Source organism: Muscardinus avellanarius (genome assembly GCF_963383645.1).
Source record: "Muscardinus avellanarius genome assembly, chromosome: 1".
NCBI lineage: Eukaryota > Metazoa > Chordata > Mammalia > Rodentia > Gliridae > Muscardinus > Muscardinus avellanarius.
The window spans coordinates 231,884,901-231,907,199 of record NC_137786.1 but is presented as its reverse complement, the minus strand read 5'-3'; the positions used below and the strand labels follow the sequence as shown (position 1 = coordinate 231,907,199).

Sequence of the window (22,299 nt, the reverse complement as noted above, 5' to 3'; positions counted from 1 at the left end):
ATAGCCAAGCATTTGACTTGTTTAGCTTTAGTTGTTTCTACAGAGAAAGTAATGGTGCTGGGTAATACACATTAAGACCAATCTCTTGTTAAATCAGTAATATACTTTGCAACTTTCTTCTGATATCTGAATGTTCTTCAGAACTCTAGTTTTGTGTCCCCACTGTAGGAATAAAACTTTAATTTTCAAAATGTGATTAAATTATTAGGTAAAATTTTGTAAGTCTTTAAGACATACTAACTTTTAAAGCTCACATGCTGATTCGCTTTCCCAATTACTTTTTTATTGGCTATGTATTCCTGTATAATATAAAGATTGACAATGGAGCTATTTCCACAATTGATAATTAGTTAGAAGAAAGTAAAATGTTAAAAAGAGACTATTTTCATTATCACTATACTATTGTGATGATGATGGTAAAGGTACAAATATATCGTCTCAAATTTTATAACATGTTATATAGCCAACTGGCTTAAAGCTTTGAAAATAATAAAACTAGCACTGTTTTATAAGAAATTATTTTGACAAAGGACAAGAATAATCAAATAGTTTATTTTCAAAGAAAGTGTATTTTAAATTATACCAAAGTCTTGATATAATTTGATACAATATATTCCTTTTTGTTCTATATTATACTCTTAACATGTGTCAGAATTTATTATTATTATTATTATTATTATTTTCTTTTTGGTGGTACTGGGGTTCCTGGAAACCCTTCTACCTCCGGGCTACACTCCCAGACCTATTTTATACTTTTTTTTTTTTAATTTGGAAACAGGGTCTCTTAAGCCAGCGTGGCTGGCTTTGAACCTGCTCGATCCTCCTGTCTCCACCTCCCAAGCGCGGGGATTAAAAGCGTGCACCACCACGCCCGGTGCTATATTATACTCTTAACATGTGTCGGAATTTATATTGATCGTTCTCTTTTACTTCTTAAGGTGGTATATTTCTGTTCTTTCCCACAAACAGCTTAATCTCTCTTCAAGGTTAACATTCTAAAGTTGGAAAGCCCTTTGGAGAAACTCTGCTTATCCTTTTTTGACAATTAAAACAAATATATTTGGTAGTATGAAAAAGAAAATGATTATCTCAAAATTTATTAGACAGGTGACATTTTTTGAGCAAGGTATTTAATAATACAATTGTCCCTTTATTATACCATTTATTCTAGAATTTTATTCTACCTTTTCTCTACCTAGAATTCTCTACCTAGAATTTCATCTACCTTTTTATTCTAGAGTTCAATCGTTAATAATTTTTATAAAAGCTAGGGATGAAGTTTATAAGAGTATAAAAATCTTAATTTTTATATCTGTCAAAGAAAAAAAGAACAGAAAAACCCACTGTCACTATAATCCCAAGTATATTTCTTTTTAAGTTTAGAAATAAAATTGTTAACTATATATTATAAAAAAAAAAAAAAAAAAAAAAATTTTGATGTCCTCGTAGATGTTGCATATAAATAGGGGACTGTCGCTGTATGAGAAGGCCTCATGTTTGTACCATTAACGGAGTGATTGGATTATTATCTAATTTTATGTGGGCTTCCATCAAGGTAGGTAATAAATTTACAACATACAAACTATCTGAAAATAAATTTATAGGATCTAATATCTCCTGAAGGGCCATGGTTACAGCAAAAAGCTCCTTAAACTGAGGGGACCCATCCACCGGCAGAGAAATTATTTGAGCTGGCTGGGGGTCAGTGTCACTAACAAAAGGTGGATAGATAACTACTGAGGCCCCGGTTCGCCCACCATCAGTAAATATTATTTAAAAAAATGCCAGGCGTGGTGGCGCACGCTTGTAATCCCTGCACTTGGGAGGCGGAGACAGGAGGATCGCGCAGGTTCGAAGCCAGCCCCGCGCGCTGGCTTAGGAGACCCTGTTTCTAAATAAAAATATAAAATAGGTCTGGGAGTGTAGCCTGGAGGTAAAGGGCTTCCAGGAACCCCAGTACCAAAAAAAAATATTATAAAAAAAGCTGGGGTCAGAGGTGAATAAAAACATTTTTGGAAGTCTCCACTCCAGACGCATGTAGGAACTCATCCATTTATAAGGGCCATCGTGGCAATCCAGATCTCCGAGAAATCCCTCAAGAGCTATTATTATCCTTGTGTTATGCCTCTGTAGCCACCTGAAATTGGCGAGGCAGAAGGGGATTATTATTTTATTGGGATCTTGGCCAAATAAGCGGAGGGCGATATTTCTGCCTTTAATTATGCAATCGGCAACTTGATCAACCATGGCATAAACCCGGGGTATCCCTCCTACGGATAAATGGGTCCAATGTATGGGATCCCCCTGTTGGGCAAGTACAGCTGAGCATAAAGTTTTTTTCCGCAAAAATATATAGGACAAGAGGTAAAGAGAGATTATAACGCTTGAGTTTAGCATCACTAATGCATTTTTGTACCTTTAATAACACTTGTTTACAGTGTGGGGGAAGGAGGAGCTTGGAGGCCAAATCTAATCCTCTTAATAAATCAAAGAGAGGGGTGAGCTCCTCGGTGGATATAGAGATCCAAGGTCGAAGCCAATTGATTTCCCCTAATAACACCTGTAATTGGGAAAGGGTATATTCCTGTTGTATAAGAAGTTGTGGCTTTGTAGGGGATGCAGTGTCTAGGGTTAAAATAGAGCCCAAAATTTTGAAAGGAGGGATCTTTTGTATCTTATTTGGAGCTATCTTAAACCCATGCTCCACCAGTCTATGAATGCATTTATCAGTTAACTTTTGTAATTGGCCTGGGTTGGGGCTACCCAAAATAATATCATCCATATAAATATAAAAAAGAGAATTTGGTAAATTAAAAAAGGGAGATAATATCCTGGACATATAATACTGACATAAGGAAGGGCTATTAGCCATCCCTTGAGGTAGCACAGTCCACTCATATCTAAGATCAGGGGCTTGATAACTTAGGGAGGGGATGGAAAAGGCAAATTTGTCCATATCTTCAGGATGTAAGGGAATTGAAAAAAAGCAATCCTTAATGTCGATTACAGTCAAATGGAACCAACCAGGAATTTCAGGGATCCATGGAAGTCCCCGTTGGGGTGCCCCGAGTAAAACCATGCGTTCATTAACTTTTCTCAGATCTTGCAGAAACCTCCAGGCGCCATTAGATTTTTGTATCACAAACACCGGCGAATTCCAGGGACTAGTGGATGGCTGAATATGACCTAGTTGTAATTGTTGATTCACTAGTAAACAGAGCTGCACGAGTCTGTGGGAAGGAAGGGACCACTGCTCCATCCAAACGGGATTTCCCAGTTTCCATTGTAATTGGATTTGGGGCAGTGGAACAGTGGCCCTTAGGATTGGGGGTGAGCCCCGGAAGGCAAACCTCTCAGTGGGGGAGGCTGAGATCTTCTCTCCTCATGTGCTCGAAATGGGTATCATCCCTGTAATTTTGATGGCACACTTTTCCCTGTTTGAATTGTTGCTGGTTCTCTTCCTCATCTAAAAGGTCGTTATAGAAGGCACAATTATCCGTGGTGATGACGGCCTCCGCTTCCCCCAGAATATCTTGTCCCAGGAGATTAGCAGATAGCCCGGACACCACAAGGGGTCGGACTTCTCTTCCTCCACTCGGGTCCTTCGAGGGAAGCCAGGAAGAAGTTTCCCATGAGGAGGACTGGCCTCCAACACCTAATAAAGGGGGCCCAGGGACAAGCTGCCAAGAGTGGGGGACTTCCTCCCTTCTAATGACAGTTCAATCAGCCCCAGTGTCAATAAGGCACTTGAAAGTCTTTTCTCCAGTAGTGATAGCCATTTTAGGTCAAAGCCCTGCTATTACAGGCACTGTCCAGTGGATATTTGCAGGACAGTTCCCCTTCTTTAATGGGGCTGGGGGCTGCCCCTCTGGGAGTTTAAAGGCTCCCCCTTAAGGTTGAACTTAGATCTGCAATCCCTAGTGGAACCCTTTACGGCACTTTGGGCAAGGGGTACGGGTTATCTCCCATTTTTCCCCTTTTCCCTTGTAAGACTTGCTTAAGGAGGGACAATCCCTTCGGAAGTGACCCTCCTTCCCACATTTAAAGCAAGGAGGTGGTGAGGAGGACTTAATTTCCCGGAATGTCTGTATGAGGGCTTGGAGACTTTCTTGATGACCTTCTTTTACTGCAGCAGTCATAGCCTGCATCTGATGACTCATTGACCCCACATCCTTGGAGGCTACAATCCATCTCTCTAGTGGTTGCACCTTAAGGCCTGCGCAAGCCAGCTTACAGTCAGTCGTCATCCCATCCCAAACTAACATTTTTACAAATTTATCTCTCAGAGGCCCCACAGGGAATTTTTTCTTAAGGCTGTTTTGGACTTTCTCTATGAAAGTTGGAAGGTCCTCGTGGGGCTTTTGGGTTATCCCTGCTAGAGGGGCCTCGGTAGGACCATCATCTAACTTTCTCCATGCCGCTAGGGCAGCTGCCCTGACCTGGTCTTGATATGGAGGGGGCAAGGTGGCTTGTCGTTGTTCAGTGGAGAATTGGTCAAGCGTCCCCGTTAACATACCGTATGTTAGGGGGATAGCAGGATTGGTGTTTTGGTTTCTCTCTCTTATGATCCTGCACTCCTCCTGATAATAGGCCGTCCATTTCATGAACAGAGGCCCTGGAAGGACAGCCTTAGTTAAATCCTTCCGGTCACGAGGTACAAGAGTCAGATGGGCTAAGCTCTCTATGAGCGTATCGGCCCAGGGAGAATTGGGCCCATCCTCGACTACTGCCTTTCTGAGTTCCTTACGGTCTCGTGGGATCCAGGGGTGCCAGGTAGGGGGGAGGTTCCTCCAGGACTGATGATTACGGGGAAGAGTTGGGCCGGGTTTCTAGGGTCCCCCACCCAATGTAGGATGGCGGCACCATAGGTGTCACAGGAGCCGGGGGAGGGCAAAAGGGATAGTGAGCGGAGGGCTTGGGCCAGCGGGCGGCTCCAAAGGGGTCCAGAGAAGGGTAGAGGGGAGAGGAGTTCTGGGGTGCCTCGGGGGATGGGTTAGCCCAAGGAGGGTTCGACATACTTTCGTCCTCCATTTGGGTGAGCTTGGGGTCCCCCTCGGGGCACTTTCTTGGAGGCCTATGGGAAAATAGCCTTTTAGGGTGGAGATAGTAGGCAGTACTCCGAGAGGGAGGATCTCCCCTTGATCTCTTTGGGCCCTCTTGATTAATTTTTCTACCCTGTCCCACATCTCCCACTCAAAGGGGCTGCTCTCAGAGAGCCAAGGGGCAAATTTTAAGAGATAATCCCAGGCTTGACGAGCCTGATCGTCGGAGAGATCAAGTCCATGGCTCTTGAGCAGGAACCTCAGGGACTCCAGAGAAGGGTCAGGCTTAGAATTGGGCTTCCCCATATTTTACGGGGCAGGGGGTACTTACCAGCAGACCGATTGGCCCGTCAGTGGTTTTTCTTCTTCGGCTGAAGAGAGCGATGGCTCACATGGGGCACCAGACTGTCGGGGCCAGCCCAACAGTGACGGAACTAAGAGGAAAGATGAGTATCAACGGCCCGATCACCACACGGAGCCGGGAGATTTGTCAAGCAAGATCTCATTTATTTTCTTTTAGGCAACCCAATTTAAGGCAAGAAGGCAAGGGGGGATTTTCCGGTCAGGAAACTATTCTCTCCTATCAAAGTAAAGGTAGTGGGGGAAAGGAGACGCCCCCTTGCATCCGTTCAGCGCTATTTGTTGCAGGTCTCATCGGAAGTTCCGGCGGTTGTGCAGACTTGTGTTCGCTACATGCAGCCCATTCATCAGAGGTTTTGACAGCGCGTTTGCTACTTGAAGCCCATTCATCGGAGGTTTTGACAGGTGGCCAACGTGCTTGGTGCTATCTGTCGTCGGGCAGTTGAGCAGATGTCAATGCCTCTGGCGCTACATGTAGCTAATTTATCGGAAGTTCTGTTAGGCAGTTTGAGCAGACCCCAACACTAGATGGACTATGGATGGTTGAATGGAGAGTTAGAAGGAGAAACGCATGGGAAAGTATGTGCATGGCTAAGTGGGTGGGAGGGTGAGTGGATTGTTGATGGATGGGTGTGTGGGTAGATGGATGGATGGGAGGTTGAGTGGATGCGTATATGAGTTGATATATGTATGGATGTATGCATAGTTGTAGAGATGGTTAGAGGGAAAGATGAGTGGGAGTGGGAGTGACTGGTAGATGAATGGATAGAAGATAAGTGGGTGAAGAGATGGATGGGTGGATGGATAGATCGATATAGAGAGAGTGGATGCATACATGATTCTATGGTGTTCTGATGGACAGGAGGAGAGACGGGTGGCATGGGGAGTGGATGGGTGGGGATGAAGAGGTGGGTAAATGGATAAGTGACTAGATGGAGGGATGAATGAATAGAAGGATGGACTGAGGCTGGGTGGATGGGCCCCCCACGGGGCGAGTAAGTAGAGGAGGAAGTGCCCTTGCCAAGGAAAAATGGACTGGCTGCTACACCCTAGTGGGTCCTATCATTCCCGTTTTATAGCTGAGAAAACGGACTTGGAGAAGCTGGTTGTACTGCCTGAGCTCACTCAGCTAGTGTCCAGCAAGGACAGGGTCTGACCTGGCTTGGTGTGTGTGATAAGGAGAGCCTAGAGGAGACCTTTCTGCTTTGGGCCCAGTTGTCCTGGAGTCCTCAGATTCCTCCGGGTAAACAATGCAGAATGTGGTCTTCGTGACAATTCCAGGCCTTCACTGTGGTCAGCTGGGGGCAAAAGGGAGCAGTACCCATGGTGTAGTGGTTAGCCGGGCTGACACCCAGCTAATAGGAGGCCATAGGCATGGCTACCGAGAACGCAGGAGCCCACGGGATGCGGTGGGAGATGGTGGTAGGACTAGGACTGGGGGCCGCTGTCCTCTTGGGTCTGGGGATCATCTTGGGCCACTTTGCCATCCCCAAAGGGTCTAAGCCATCAGCCTCCAGCACCTCAGCCTCCCAGGACCTGGACCTGAAGATCCTTGAGGCTGTCATGGAGCAGCTGGAAGCTGACAAGATGCGGGAGAACCTTCGGTGAGAGACGGCCTGCATATTCCTCCTCCTGGCCCGGCGCCCCTGCTTGACCCCTTCCCTCCCTCTGCCCACCCTACAGAACACTGTCCCAGGAGCCACACGTGGCGACCAGCCTCCGGGACGAGGCCCTGGTGGAGCTGCTGCTGAACCGCTGGAGGGACCCAGAGTCAGGGCTGGACTCGGCCGAGATCTTCGAGTACGAGGTGCTGCTCTCCTTCCCCAGCCAGGAGCAGCCCAACCTCGTGCAGATCGGTGAGGTCCTGCGGGTGGGCGGGTAGGAAGCCTGCGCTGGGCTGGTGCAGCCGGCCAGCCCTGACTCTGTCCCCCACAGTGAGCTCCACCGGTGACATCCTCCAGACCTACCGCCCGGGAGAGGAGAACTTGACCAGGGAGCAGGCAGATCCCGGAGTGCTGCAGCCCTTTTTTGCGTATTCGCCCCCTGGCACCCCACAGGTGGGCCTGGGACACCTCCCAACTGACGTGGCCCAGCTCCCTCTGGATCCCACCAGGCTTCTCCTGCACTGCCCAGGGGCAACGGAGGAAAGATGTTTCAAGTTCAAGTATTCTGAACGTACTCCCCTCCACACACCATGGCTGTTCTTTTCCCCATCACTTAGTCTTCTAACAAACACTAGTGGCCTGGCTGTTACAATACATTCAGACATGGAGGGAATCTGGGGTCTGTCTTTGGGGTGCTGACATTTCTAGGTGAGGGGGCAGACAGAATCTAAAGCCTTCTCCCAGCTATGGTGGTGGGGCACACCTGTAATCCCAGTACCTGGGAGGCTGAGACAGAAGGATCATGGGTTTAAGGCCAGCCTCAGCAATTTAGTGAGACCCTGTTTTAAAATAAAGAATAAATCTGGGCGTGGTGGGGCATGTTTGTAATCCCAGCATTTAGGAGGCTGAGACAGGAGGGTTATAGTTTGGGGAAAGCTTCAGCTACCTAGTGAGGCCCTCTGCAACTCAGTGAGACCCTGTTTCAAATAATGTATAAAAAATAGGTTTAGGTTTATAGCTCAGAGGCAGAATGCCCCTGGGTTCAATCTACAACAACAACAACTACTACTACTACTACTACTACTACTACTACTACTACTCACACACACACACACACACACACACACACACGCACGCACAGGGCTTCTTGCCTCCCCCTGTGCCCGTGGCTGAGCCCAGCTCTAAACATCACCTCCTCTTGTGACTAGGGCCTCCTCATCTATGCCAACCGTGGCACGGACAAAGACTTCGGAAAACTACAGGCACAGGGCATCAACCTTGATGGTACCATCGCCCTGACTCGCTCTGGGCATATAAAGCATAAGGACAAGGTGAGTGACACCACCGGGGCCTGGCAGGGCAAGGCCAGCTGTGGACAGCTGTCTTGTGTGACAGCCACCCCAGGCCTGGAGGAGACAGGCAAGAGGTAGTTCTGCTGGGTCCTCATGGGAGCAAAGAAAGGGAGGGGAACATTTTCTTTTTTTTTAAATATAACTTCTTTCTTTCTTTCTTTCTTTCTTTCTTTCTTTCTTTCTTTCTTTCTTTCTGGTACTGAAGATTGAACCCAAGGGCATTCTACCACTAAGCTACATCCCTAGATCCATTTTTTTTAATTCTTTTATTTTGAAAGAGGGTCTCACTAAGTTGTGGAGGGCCTCACTAAGAGGCTGAGGCTGGCCGAGAACCAGCAAGCCTCCTGTCTCAGCTTCCCAAGTACTGGGATTAAAAGCATGTGCCACCACACCCAGCTATGTTTTCAGTTTTGATAATCTGGGAGTCTAAATTCTATGGAGTAGTTCTGAATATTCAAATTAAATCTCTCTCTCTCTCTCTTTTTTTTTTTTTTTTGGTGGTCCTGGGGTTGGAACCCAGGGGCTTTCTACCTCCTGGCTATACTCCCAGATGAGAAGAAAAGGAGACAAACAGGCAGCAATCTGTTTTATTCAGCGCCCTTCGGGATGGGTCCACCGGCCGTGGAAAGGGATCAGTCCCAGCTCGGCCGTTGGACTCATCTGGGTTCCAGGGAGGAAGTAGTCCAAGCCAGTAATTTGGGGGGTTGGGACTAAACGTGAGAACGCCGCCTGTCTTGCGAGATACTGCTTGTGGGGCAGACTCTCTGTACCTCCAGGTTTCTGCTTCCTGCCCTCGCAGAGGTCACGTGGGGGAGGAGGTCACATGGGGGAGGGACCCCGACTTATCATCCCAGCCTTTTGGTGATAATGGGCGAAGATTCAAATCTCGGACTACTTCCTGCTGTCAAGGGGAGTCATAAGTGGCCCCGTTGGCCAAGAGAGTTTGGGTCCTCCAGAAGTGGGCAGGTGGGAGTGTGGCTGCAGCGAGAGTCGGAGGTTACCCGGACAGCTTGGTGATGTGTGTTTGAGGAGACTTTAACAGGTGAGGTTCTATTAAAAGAGAAAGCAAATCGTGAGAGTGAGTCCTGGCAAAGGCAGGAGCCCACCAGCTATTGACCCTTGCCTGGAAGGGAAGGAGCCCAGCAAATGCTGGCCCTTGGAGCCCTTCGAGATATGAGGTAGATTGTCACTAGATTTATTAATACGATAGCATTTTCCCTGAGGAAGACATACACCACTCTTTTAGCAGATTTTTCATTAGACCAGAGTCGTTAATAGCAGCATTTTCCTAAGAGAAATATGCCACTCTTTTCAGCAGTGAGTGGGTTTGGGTCCATCTGATCCAATGAAAACAGGCTATTGAGTCAGGAGCATCAGAAACGAATTTCAGAGGTTGAATACTTATGGCCGTTTGGCATCCTGAAGAGGGAGAGCACTGGAATATATAAAGTGGTGGACCTGCTAAAATAAAAAACATCAAAGAGAATTATGCCGAGATAAACGAAGCTTAGTAGGTCCCAACACTGTGCAAGAGAATTTGTCGTGGGGCTGTTGTAACGGAGCCCTTTTTAGCTGGGTAAGATGATGCCAGTTGGGGTCCCCCAGCAGTTTGGCTGCGGTAGGTGTGGTGAGGATCACTGTGAAGGGTCCAGTCCACTGTGGTTGGAGATGTTTTTGTTGAAGCGACTTGAGGAGGACTTGATCCCCTGGCTTAAGGGCCTTGACTGCAGGGTGTGGGGCTGCTTCTTCAGTCCCGGGTTGGGGAAGATACCAGTCAGCATGTTCCCTAAGAAGGTGCCTGAGAAAAGACAAGTAAGGAAGATAGGAAGACAAAGGAGGGGGGTCCGAAGGGAGAGCGTGATTAAGCAGGAAAGGACGACCGTATAGCAATTCAAAGGGGCTCATAAGGGTGGGGCTTCGATGGGTGGCCCTCACATGGGCCAGAGCTAGTGGCAGGAGTTCAGGCCATGATACTCGCAGCTCTAGAGAGAGTTTCATTAGGTGGTTCTCAAGGATCGCACTTATTTTTTCTACCTTTCCTGATGACCGCAGTCAGTATGGGATGTGGAGCTTCCATGAAATGCCAAGAGCTTGTGCCACCTGTTGAGTAACCTTAGAAATAAAAGCTGGTCTGTTATCAGACTGTAAAGAATTAGGGAGTCCAAACCGAGGGATGATGTTCATGCAGAGAACATCAACCACCAGGCTAGCTGTCTCGTCCTTCGAGGGAAAAGCCTCTACCCATCCTGTTAGGGTATCGACCATGGTAAGAAGATATTTAAATTTTTTATGAGGTGGCATATGGGTGAAGTTGATTTGCCAGTCCTGTCCTGGCAAGTGTCCTCTCATTTGGTGGGTAGGGAAGGAGGGTCGAAGGCCTCCTTGGGGAGACACAGCAGCGCAAGTAGAACAGGAGGCACTGACTTTACTAATCAGCTGCTGCAGGAGAGGAGAATAAAACAAGGGGCTTAGGAAATGCTTCAGCATTTTCCACATGAAGGGAATTGTGTATTAGGCTAATGACCTTTGTGGCCTGAGCCTCAGGCAGAGCAATCTTATCCTGTATCATGAGCCAACCATTCCCTGTGCTGGACACCCCAAGTTCAGTCAGGTGTTTCCGTTCAGCCGGGCTGTAATTAGGCGCTATTGAAGGGAGGGATAAAAACAGTACAGAGGCCGGTGGGCTTGGCTGAGCTTGTTGTGTCAGCTGTCTTGCTGTATAATCAACTTTATTGTTTTCTTTGGCCACTAAGGAAGATTCTGTCTGGTAGCCCTGACAGTGGATGATGGCCAGCTCAGATGGTAAAGAGAGGGAGTCTAGGAGCTTCTTAATTATGGTGGCATTGACAATGGATGAACCCTTGGTGGAGAGAAATCCCCTCTCTCTCCAGATTGAGGCATGGCAATGTGCTATTAAAAAGGAATATTTAGAATTGGTTTATATGTTCACCTGCTTGTTTTTTGCCAAGTGTAGAGCTCAAGTTAGGGCACTCAGTTCAGCCTTTAGAGAGGTAGTACCATCCGGTAATCTGGCAGCCTCAATGACTTGAGTTAGGGTGACCACTGCATTTGGCTGCCCTTTTCTTACCTCTGGCGTCAGGAACAGAGCTGCCATCAACAAAATAAGTGACATGTGGATTAAGAAGGGTGGTGTCCTGGAGATCCATCCGAGGTTTAGCTAAAGCTTCAATCATATCAACACAAGAATGAACATTGTTAGGTGAAAACGAATCAAGGCCTGAACCCTGGCTCACTGGTAAAAGAGTGGCCGGGTTAAGGGCTGGGCAATGAGACAGTTTAATATCTGGATTTTCCATGAACAACAAATAAAGTTGCTGAATGCAAGAAGGAGACAGAAGAGGGAGTGCTCGAGGAGAGAGCAAATCCTGGAGCCTATGTGGGGAAAAAACCTGCAGGGACATCTGGAGACAAATTTTAAGAGCCTCTTTTGTGAGTGTAGCTGCTGCCCCAGAGCCCTGAGGCAGGGTGGCCACCCACGAGTGGTAGGGTCAAGATATTTAGACAAATAGGCCACTGGTGCCTGGATTGGACCCAGGGGTTGAGTGAGCCCTCCTGTGGCTATCCCTTGCCTCTCATCAGTATATAACAAGAAGGCCTTAGTGGGATTGGGGAGCGCTAAGAGAGGGGATTTAAGGAGGGCTTCCTGGAGAGCCAGAAAGACTCGGCGAATGACCGAGGGCGAAGTGAGCGGGCCAGCAGGGGTTTCCTGAATTGCCTCATGTAGTGGCTTAGCTAGAATGGCAAAGTTGGGGATCCAATGTCGGAAAAATCTACAAAACCCAAGAAAGATTGGATCTTGTCAGCTGAGGTGAGCGGCTGCAAGTCTCGTAAGGCCTTGACCCGTCAACAGTTAGTCCTTGGGTGTTTGGGGTGAGATGTAGGTCTAGATACCGCACCTCAGGCACTGATAACTGGGCTTTATGTAGGGCTACCCTGTAACCCCTGCTTCCAAGGAAACTAAGGAGAAGGGCAGTGTGCCGTTTGGACACTTCCAGGGAGGGACTACAAAGTAAAAGGTCATGCACATATTGTAACAGAGAACTAGGCTCCAAGGGGCACTGGAGCAGGTCCTGTGCTAGAGCCTGTCCAAAGAGGTGTGGGCTGTCTCGAAAACTCTGGGGGAGGATGGTTCAGGTTGTTGAGCAACCTGGGTATTGGGGTCCTCCCAAGTGAAGGCAAAAAGGGGGTACGACTCAGGATTTAGAGAAATTGTATAAAACACATCCTTTAAATCAAGCACTGAAAAGTGGGTGGTATCGGGAGAAATCTGAGATAAGAGGGTATAGGGATTAGGGACAACTGGGTGGATTGGGAGCACCACCTCATTAATTAAACGGCGGTCCTGGACTAACTGATAAGTCCCATTAGGCTTCTTAACTGGAAGAATGGGGGTATTATGAGGGGAATTAATAGGGATAAGCAGGCCCTGGGCCAGGAGATAAGAAATAATGGGTTTAGGCCCATGTTGGTGAAGGAGGGATATGGGAAACTGGGAGTGGGCAGGGAAAATAGTTGGGTCACATAGGACAATCCGGACCTGGGTGTCGTGGGTTGCCACAACTGGGGTGCTGGTGTCCCATAGTATGGGGTCAACCACATCTATTGGAAGGGGATGTTTGGCTTCCCGGTCAACTGTAGCTGCAGCCATCAAAAGTATATTAGAGGAAACAGAAGCCGTGGGGAAATTAAATGTAAGTTCAGCCCCAATTTTGGTTAAAAAGTCTCTACCTAAAAGGGGGTTAGAATATGAAGGGATAATCAGGAATGGATGGTTAACCATAAAGGTCTCCAAATGGCATAAAAGGGGGCCTGTGGTACATGGGCAAGAGGGCATGTCGTCAATCCCCTGAACCGAGATTTGGGAAGGGAAACTAGGTCCTGAGAAGGAGGGGAGGACAGAGTAGGTAGCATCTGTATCAATCAAGAAGAAGATTGGCTTATCTGCTACCTGGAGAGAGACCCTGGGCTCAGCTTGAGTAATACGGGTGGCCGAGGCCGGGGAGTGTCAATCTTCAGCCAGGCCCAGTAGGGCCAATGGTGGGGCCTTGTCTGGAAGGGTGGTTCCCCTGTGTTGAGGCACTTGAGACTCAACTCTTCTCCAAGGGCACTGACTTATACAGTGACCCTCTTGGCCACACACTGGGCACCGCCTGGTCGGTGGACGTGGCTGGGGGCAACTGCATGCCCCGTGACCAGTGCCTCCACACCTGAAACAGGCTCCTGGAGGTGGCTGCCATTGCTGTCATCCTCCCTTAGGTGGCGCTCATTGCCCCAAGGGCTGACCATCCTCAGCTGGCTGTAGGGCTGCTACCAGGGCTTGGGCCTGTAGATCTGCCATCTGGCGATGTCGGAGTGTACGCTCCACCTCTGCCTGTTACTCTCTGGAATTAAAAACTTTAAATGCCATGTTCACCAAATCTCGGATAGGAGTTTGAGAACCGTCCTCAGCCTTTCTTAATTTTATCCGAATATCAGGGGCTGATTGCCCAATAAAATGGGTGGCCAATACAACCAAGCCTGCCTCAGAAGATGGATCTAAATGGGTATAGTGGGTCAAAGCCTCTTGCAACTGATTAAGAAAAACTGCTGGGTTTTCATTTGGACCCTGGATGATTTCATTAAGCTTATTGTAATTAACCACTTTATGGGAGGCATCTTGTATGCCATCAAGAAGGCATAGTATCATGTGATTTCTGTTTTTTATTCCCTCACCCCTATCATTATAATAACAGTGTGGGTCCTCGGAGGGAACTGCAGCTGTTCCGGTGGGGAGCTGTGGATTGGATAGGTGAGCCTGGTTGGAAGAGTCCGGGCCGAGGTCTAGGCAGCACGTAGAGTCCGGGCTGAAGCAGAAGCTGGGAAGAGTGGGATGCCGACGCAGGGAGTGCCGAAAGCTGTGAGCATAGAGGCAGCGGGAAGTGCTGAAAATGGCGGTTCCATGCACGGGTGTGGTGGTCCAGTGAAAAAAAACAGCGGTTCCGCCGGGGCCACTTAAAGGATAAGAGTTTGACACGGGTTCGGCACCAGATGAAAAGAAAACTGCAAAGGAGACAGTCAGAGATCTGTTTTATTCAGTGCCCTTCGGGATGGGTCCACCAGCCGTGGAAAGGGATCAGTCCCAGCTCAGCCGTTGAAGTCATCTGGGTTCCAGGAAGGAAGTAGTCCAAGCCAGTAATTTGGGGGGTTGGGACTAAACGTGAGAACGCCGCCCCTCTTGTGAGAGACTACTTCCGGGGCAGACTCTCTCCACCACCAGGTTTCCACTTCCTGCCCTCGCAGAGGTCACGTGGGGGAGGAGGTCACATGGGGGAGGGATCCGACTTAAAACCAGACCTATTTTTTATATGTTATTTGGAAACAGGGTCTCACTAAGTTGCTGAGAGCCTCATAAAGTAGTTGAGGCTGGCTTCGAAACTGAACAATCCACTTCTCTCAGTCTCCCAAGTACTGGGATTACAAGCATGCCCACCAAGGCTGGCTAAATCCCCCTCGTTGAATCCCACCCAGCCATTTCTCTTTTTTTCATGGGTATTGGGAATGGAACCTGGGCCTCACGGTGCTTAGGCATGTGCTCTGCTGATGAGCCCCATCCCAGTTCCCTCCCTTCCTTCCTTCCTTCCTCCCTTCCTTCCTTCCTTCCTTCCTTCTATACTGGGAACTGATTACAGGTTTGTACTTCTGAACTAAACTCCTGTCTTTTTATTTTTTATTTTGTAATAGGGTCTTGCTAAATTGCTGAGGCTGGCCTCAACCCTGCAATCCTTTCTCACCATTCTTGTACTGAGAACTGAACCCAGAGGCATTCTACCTCTGAGCTATGCCCCCAGAATGATTGTATTTCTTATTTGGAAACAGGGTCTCACTAGGCTGATGAGAGTCTTACTACTTGCAGAGGCTGTCCTCCGGTCTCAGCCTCCCAAGTACTAAAACTACAAGCATGAGCCACCAGACCCGACTGCCAGTCATTTTAGATTTTATTCTAAGACAAGGTCTCACCAGCTTGCCCACATGGGCCTCAAACTTGGGATCCTCCTGCCTCTGGCGCCCAAATAGCTGGAAGTACAGGACTGTGCTACTTGTGCTTGTTTCTTCTTAAGTTGGAATGATTTTTCAATACATCTTTTCTACCACGTTTCATTTACCCATTCATCCCTCGATAGATGTGAGTTGTGTCCTCCTGACGGCTATTAAGATTAATGCTGCTCTGAACATGGTTGTTCAGAATGCCATGTGCTTTTATGCAGCTGCATAGTATTTCATCGCAGGATAGCTCCACTCACTCAAACCCTCCACCTGCTAAACACTGGGCTCACTGGGTCCAACACTCTTTGCCGTTGTCTGTAAAACCATCACAAAGTAGTCTTGTGTAAGCGTCGTCTTGCCGGTGGGAAGATAGAAGCAATCCTACCTTCCATGGTGGAGGAGGAAGATGAGCCTGCTCCCCTCCCACCTGACACGCGGCCTCCTCTGCCTCCCGCAGGTGGCGATAGCAGCCAGGCATGGGGTGGTAGGGGTGCTGTTGTTCACAGACCCCGAAGACCTCAACGATGGGCAGACCTTGCCCAACCAGACCTACCCAAACTCCTGGCGCTTGCCTCCCTCGGGCGTGGAGCGGAGCCATTTCTTCAAGTATTTTGGGGACCCCCTGACTCCCTACATTCCGGCCCACCACTCTTCCTTCCGCCTGGACCAGAACAATGTCTCGGGATTTCCCCCAATTCCTGCACAGCCCATTAGCTTCCAGGATGCCAGAGACCTACTCTGGTGAGCATGCGCGCTGGTCCCTGCTGCCCCATGGCCTGCAAGTGCCAGGCCCACGCCAGGGTCACTCGGAGGCCTCTCTCCTCCCTAGCAACCTCGATGGAGCCGTGGCGGAAGACTCCTGGCAGGGAGCTCTGGGCTGCAAGTATAGGCTGGGGCCGGGCTTCCGGGATGATGGGACATTCTCAGCGGGCAGGTAAGGTGGGACCCTTTCTACCCTCTCCTTGTTTTGTTCTCTTCCTCTATCTCATCCTTTTCCTTTTCTGTGTTACTGGGTTTTAACTCTGGGGCATTTTCCCTCTGACCTATACCCCCAGCCCAATTTAATTTAATTTATTTATTTTGATACTGGAGATTGAACCCGGGGCATTCTACCTCTGAGCTATAGACCCAGCCCTATTTTATTTTTAGTTGGAAACAGGATCTCACTAGGTTGGTAAAGTCTCACTACTTGTTGAGGCTGTCCTTGAACTTGTGATCCTCCTGTCTCAGCCTCCCAAGTACAGGGATTACAGGCGTGCGCCTCCAGGCCCCGCTCCTCTCTTTTTCTTGTTCTGTCTCCTCCTCTCACCTGGGTTTCCCTCTGCCCACCTCAGGGCCTGCCTTTCCCCTTCCTCCCCCTTACTGACCTCTCCCCATCCCAAACATCTGCTTGTCTTTGGGGAGTGACCCTCAGGCTGCCCAGGGGTTCCCCTGCCCCTTCCGCTGGCTCCACAGCTCAGCCCCTCTCTCTGAACCTGCCGAGCCTGGGCAGGTGGCACCTCCCCACCTGCAGCACGTGCCTGGCCCAGGCCTCCTGCTCTCTCCCCTCCCATGGCCTGTCTCGCTCAGGAGAGGTAAGCCCCACAGGGCCCGGCGCCCTTCTGTCCCAGACGCTGTGCAGAGCCTTTTAATGTACCAGGCATAGACAAAGTGCCCAGCAGGTGCATTCTGAGCGACTGAACGTTGGAACGAATGCCAAGGTGGGCTCCGACTGGAGGGCCGGCCTCCAGCCTGGCTGCCTCTCTGGGTCCTCCTGAGCCACGTCCCCTCCCTCTCTGGGCCTCAGTTTCTCCGCATGGGGTGGAGGGCAGTAGACAGGGCCATGATTCCTGCCTCCCTGTCACCTCCCCAGCCAGGTGAAGCTGAGCATCCACAACCGCCGGGAACTGAGGAACTCCTCCAACGTCCTGGGGATCATCCGCGGCGCCGTGGAGCCTGGTGAGGACCCCGGGGCTCAGGCGCCGCCCGCCCGGGCCCGCCTGCCGCCCCTCTTCTCTGCTTCTCTAAAAGCTGCTCCTTCCAGACCGCTACGTGCTGTATGGAAACCACCGGGACAGCTGGGTGCACGGAGCCGTGGACCCCGGCAGCGGCACCGCCGTCCTCCTGGAGCTCACCCGCGTCCTGGGGACCCTGCTGAAGAAGGGTGAGGCCCCTGCCTGCCCGGCTGCGCTCTGCCCTGCGTTTGCTGCAGAGCAGAGGTGCACAGGACACTAGCCCTGACCTCTGGCAACACACACACACACACACACACACACACACACACACACACACACACGGCTGAGAGTATACTTCAGAAGCAGGATGTGCCGAGGTTCAATCCTCATTACCCCTTGCTCCCTCCCCCAAACTGTGGTAAGCTGGGCATGATTTTACCCACCTATAATTCCAGTACTTTTGAAGGCTGAGAGAAGGGGGCCACAGGTTCAAAGCCAGTGTATGCTAACTTAGTAAGGCCTTACTCAGAATAAAAATGTAATTGCCGGTTGTGGTGGTGCACACATGTGATACCAATACCGGGGAGGCTGAGGCAGGAGGGTGAAGATGCAAAGCTCTTGAGAACTTATTTCAACCCTGTTCCAAATAAAAAATAAAATAGGGTTGAGCATGTAGCTTGAAGGTAGACTGCCCCTGAGATAAGCCCAGTATGTATGTAGGTGCATATATATATATATATATATATATATATATATATATATATATATATATATATGCCGAGCATGGTGGCCTATGTTTGTAATCCCAGCATTTGGGAACCTGAGACAGGAGGATCATGGTTTGGGAACAGCCTCACCTACTACTTAGTGAGGCCCTTTTCAACTCAGTGAGATCCTGTTTCAAAATAAAGAATAAAGCCGGGCGTGGTGGCCCACGCTTGTAATCCTCAAGCTTGGGAGGCTGAGACAAAGGGATCACACAGGTTCGAAGCCAGCCTCAGCTACTTAGTGAGGCTCTCAGCAACTTAGTGAGACCCTGTTTCCAAATAATATATAAAATAGGTTTGGGAGTGTAGCCCGGAGGTGGAAAAGCCTTTGGTTCCACCCTCAGTACCACCAAAAAAAAAAAAAAAAATACAAGTCAGGGCTGGCAGTGTAGCTTGGAGGTAGAATGCTTCTGGGTTCCACCCTCAGTACCGCAAAATTAATTAATTACTTAAAAAATAAAGAGGAGCTGGGTGTAGTAGAACAGGCTTATAATCCCATTACTTGGGAGGCTGAGGCAGGAGGGTCACAGGTTGGAGGTCAACCTCAGCAACTTAGTGAGGCTCTATTTTATTTTTATTTATTTATTTTTTTGTGGTACTGGGGGTGGAACCCAGGGGCTCTTCTACCTCTGGGCTATACTCCCAGACCTATTTTTATATTTTATTTGGAAACAGGGTCTCACTAAGTTGCTGAGAGCCTCACTCAGTAGCTGAGACTGGCTTCGAACCTCCCAAGTGCTGGGATTACAAGCTTGTGTTCACCACCATGACCAGCTGTGAGGCCCTATTTTAAACAATAAAGAGGGCTGGGGAGTAGCTCTGAGGTAGAGCCCCTGGGTCCCATCCCCCGTTGACCCCGCACAAAGTAACCTTCTGAATTCGCAGTCTTGTCACCTGGGCTGGGAGGTGTGCTGCAGGGCTGAGGTCTCCCCAGAGCATGCCCAGAAGGAGGGGCGCGGCCTTTCCAGCAGAGGGGACCCCTGACCAGGGGCCTGGTGTGGGGCCCGTGGAGGAAGGCGCCGGGAGAATGCACGGGGAGGCCCGGCTGCGGGGCGCCTTCCTGGCTCTGGGCTCCCTAGGCCCCCAGCCTGGGGAGCGGGCGCTGCCCTCCAACCCTGTGCGACCCCTCCCCAGGCACCTGGCGGCCCCGCAGATCCATCCTGTTTGGCAGCTGGGGGGCAGAGGAGTTCGGACTCATTGGCTCCACGGAGTTCACAGAGGCGAGTGAGCCCCGCGGGTTGCGGGGTGCGTGCGGGGTGGAGAGGGCTGGGGCGGGGTAGCGCCAGGCTGAGGCCACCCCGCACCTCTGGTCCCCAGGAGTTCTTCAGCAAGCTGAAGGAGCGCACGGTGGCCTACATCAACGTGGACATCGCGGTGTATGGTGCGGGCCTGGGTTGCGGGGCTGGCGCGGGTGAGCGGGGAGAGGAAGGGCCTGGGCTCCAGGACTCTTTCTCTGCTCCTCCCACAGCCAATACTAGCCTTAGAGTGCTGGGGACGCCCCCTATCCAAAGCGTTATCTTTGCTGCAACCAAAGAGGTGAGGGGGGGGGGCGTAGTGGACGGTGGGCGGGGCCTGCAAGGTGGGCGGGATGGAGGGGCGAGTCAGGTGGTCTGGAGACCTGGACCCCACGAAGGGCCGCCTTATTGTTGGGGTGTGAAGGGGCCCTTCCTGAGATTAGACTCCTCTCTGGGACAGATTCCCGCACCAGATGGCAGCGGCCTCAGTATCTTTGACGTCTGGATTCAGCACTTCCAGGGCTTCAGCTGGTTACATGGCCCGATCCCCAAGTAAGCAAGGGGCCCAGACCTGGGGGGGGGGGCAGCATGGCAGAACCTCAGGCGCCTGCAAACCTGCCACCCCCCTCCCTGCAGACTGGGTATTCTGGGTTCCAGCAGCGACTACGCCTCCTTCATTCACTACCTGGGCATCTCCTCCATAGACATCGCCTACACCTATGACCGGGTGAGTAGGCGCCTCCTTCCCTCAGATTCCGTCCCTCTGACTGCACTAATTCTGTGGGCGGGACCAGGCTCATTCCCTGGCTAGTCAGCTACCTGCGAGCATCTTCACCTCTCTGAACATGTTACCTTCATCTGTTACTGTCGATGTCAGACACTACTGATGGCAAGATGCACCGTTATGTTATGCGTTATGCAAGAGGGAAAAAACCCACTGCCAATAAGTTGTAGGGATGACATTGATGGTAGGAAGAATTAGGATCTCAAAAAGTGTGTTTTGGAGCCGGGCATGGTGGCACACGCTTGTAATCCAGCCCTTGGGAGGCTGAGACAGGAGGATCGCTCAGGTTCAAAGCCAGCCTCAGCTACTTAGTGAGAGCCTGTTTACAAATAAAATATAAAATAGATCTGGGAGTGTAGCCCGGAAGTAGAAAGCCCCTGAGTTCCACCCCACTACCACACACACAAAAAGTATGTGTGTGGGATTTATCTCAGCATTGACGTTCTGTGTTCTGGAATGAGGAGGACTCAGCACTGGTGTGTGGGTGCAGCCCAGCCAGTCTCCCTGTTCTCCATAAAGCCCTTCCCCCACCTCGTGGCCACACCACATTAGGTGGCAGAGTTCAGATTCCAGCCTCTTATTTGACTCCAAAGCCCCAGGTTTCTCTTCTCCGTGCGAAACTGGAATTTGGCAGCCAACCCAGCTGCCTCTTACTAACCATGTGAAATCTGGCAGTTAATCTGAGCCTCAGTGTCCTCCTCTGCAAAGTGGAGTTCCAGAAGTCAGCAGAAACAAGCCCCACACCGTAGCTCGCTGCCAGCACACCTTCCACTTCCCATCCCAAGCCTGTCACTGCTGTGCTTGTTCCCCAGACGGAGACCAAAGCCTTGATCTACCCCGCCTACCACACAGCCTTTGACACCTTTGATTACATGGACAGATTTATAGACCCGGGTAAGGAGGGAGCAGGGGCATCCTGGGACTGACCAGAGGACAGGCCAAAGGCCGAGCCTGGCCTTGTCTCCCTGCAGGCTTCAGCAGCCACCAAGCCGTGGCCCGGACATCAGGGAGTGTGCTACTCCGGCTTAGCGACAGCCTATTCCTGCCCCTCAACATCACTGACTACAGCGAGAGGATCTTCCTGTTCCTGCAGGCTGCCCAGAAGGAAGTGGGGACAGTGTTTAAGCAGCACAGCATCAGCCTGGGTAGGCACACCCTGATAGGGAGGCCTGGATACCCACAGCCCCTGCTAAGCCGCTGTGTTCCCCACAGAGCCTCTAATGGCGGCAGCAGAGAAGTTTGACAGTGCAGTAGCATCTTTGGACCAACGCATATTAAGGCTAAAGATGGGCAGCCCTGAGTGAGCTTGGGCAGCGGGCAGGTGCGGGGCACACCCAGGGGTAGGGCAGCCGGGTGACAGGTGGGCGCTGCCCCTCCAGCCCCCTGCAGGTCCGGATGATCAATGACCAGCTGATGCTCCTGGAGAGGGCCTTCCTGAACCCGCAAGCCTTCCCGCAGGACCTCTACTACAGGTGAGCCTGTCCCACAGCGCCTGGCAGGTGCCTGTTGTGGGGCTGGCAATGGCCCCTGCCCGAGGAAGGAGGCGGGTAGCTTTGCTGCTTTAGAGCACGGCCCAGCTGGGGACTGAGGGCACAGGGAGGGGGAATTTCACGGCTGGGATCCGAATCCACAGGCCTTCCTGCCATGAGTGCTGGAAGCTGCAGCTTTCAGGCGACGGAGGGGGCTTCTTGCCTACGTCTATACAGCGGCTGATGGAACTCCAGGCTGAGCCCCAGTGAATGATCTCACCCCATTTCTCCTCAGCCACGTGCTCTGGGTACCACACCTCGTCAAATCGGCCTCATTCCCCAGCCTTGCTAACGCCTGTGTTGGGGCCTGGTATACAAGTCCTGGATCTGAAGCTTGGGCAGAGGTGCGGAGGCAGCTCAGCATCCTGGTGGCGGCCCTGGAGGGCGCTGCAGCCACCCTGAAGCCTGTGGCTGACCTCTGACCCCAGCCTGTCCTCCCTGGCCCTCCCTTTGCCCTAACCCCACCCCCACCCATCTTCCTGGAGCGTGTCCTAGTCTTCTCCGTGGCCAGGAATGGGTACCACCACAAGACCCTCTCTGGCTACTGAAGCGGGGGTTCCCACCGGCAGGAGTGGTGAGTCCCTGGCTCTTGCTTGGCAGATGGCCCCAGGAGATGGCAGTGAGGGAATGGAGAAAGCGGCGAGTGCT

General features: G+C 50.7%; 1 protein-coding gene across 1 annotated transcript; it reads left to right on the top strand.

Moving 5' to 3' along the window:
- Window positions 1-6,806: 6,806 nt before the first annotated feature.
- On the top strand, window positions 6,807-22,073 carry NAALADL1 (N-acetylated alpha-linked acidic dipeptidase like 1; the record flags this gene model as incomplete). The annotated part of the gene is made up of 18 exons (XM_080692394.1): window positions 6,807-7,006; window positions 7,086-7,258; window positions 7,338-7,459; window positions 8,215-8,337; window positions 15,860-16,143; window positions 16,232-16,336; window positions 17,255-17,340; window positions 17,426-17,545; window positions 19,238-19,323; window positions 19,421-19,484; window positions 19,572-19,639; window positions 19,799-19,890; window positions 19,975-20,065; window positions 20,935-21,016; window positions 21,094-21,267; window positions 21,335-21,422; window positions 21,502-21,594; window positions 21,887-22,073. 18 exons carry the CDS (start codon window positions 6,807-6,809, stop codon window positions 22,071-22,073), a joined length of 2,238 nt encoding a protein of 745 aa, XP_080548520.1.
- Between the last annotated feature and the right edge of the window lie 226 nt (window positions 22,074-22,299).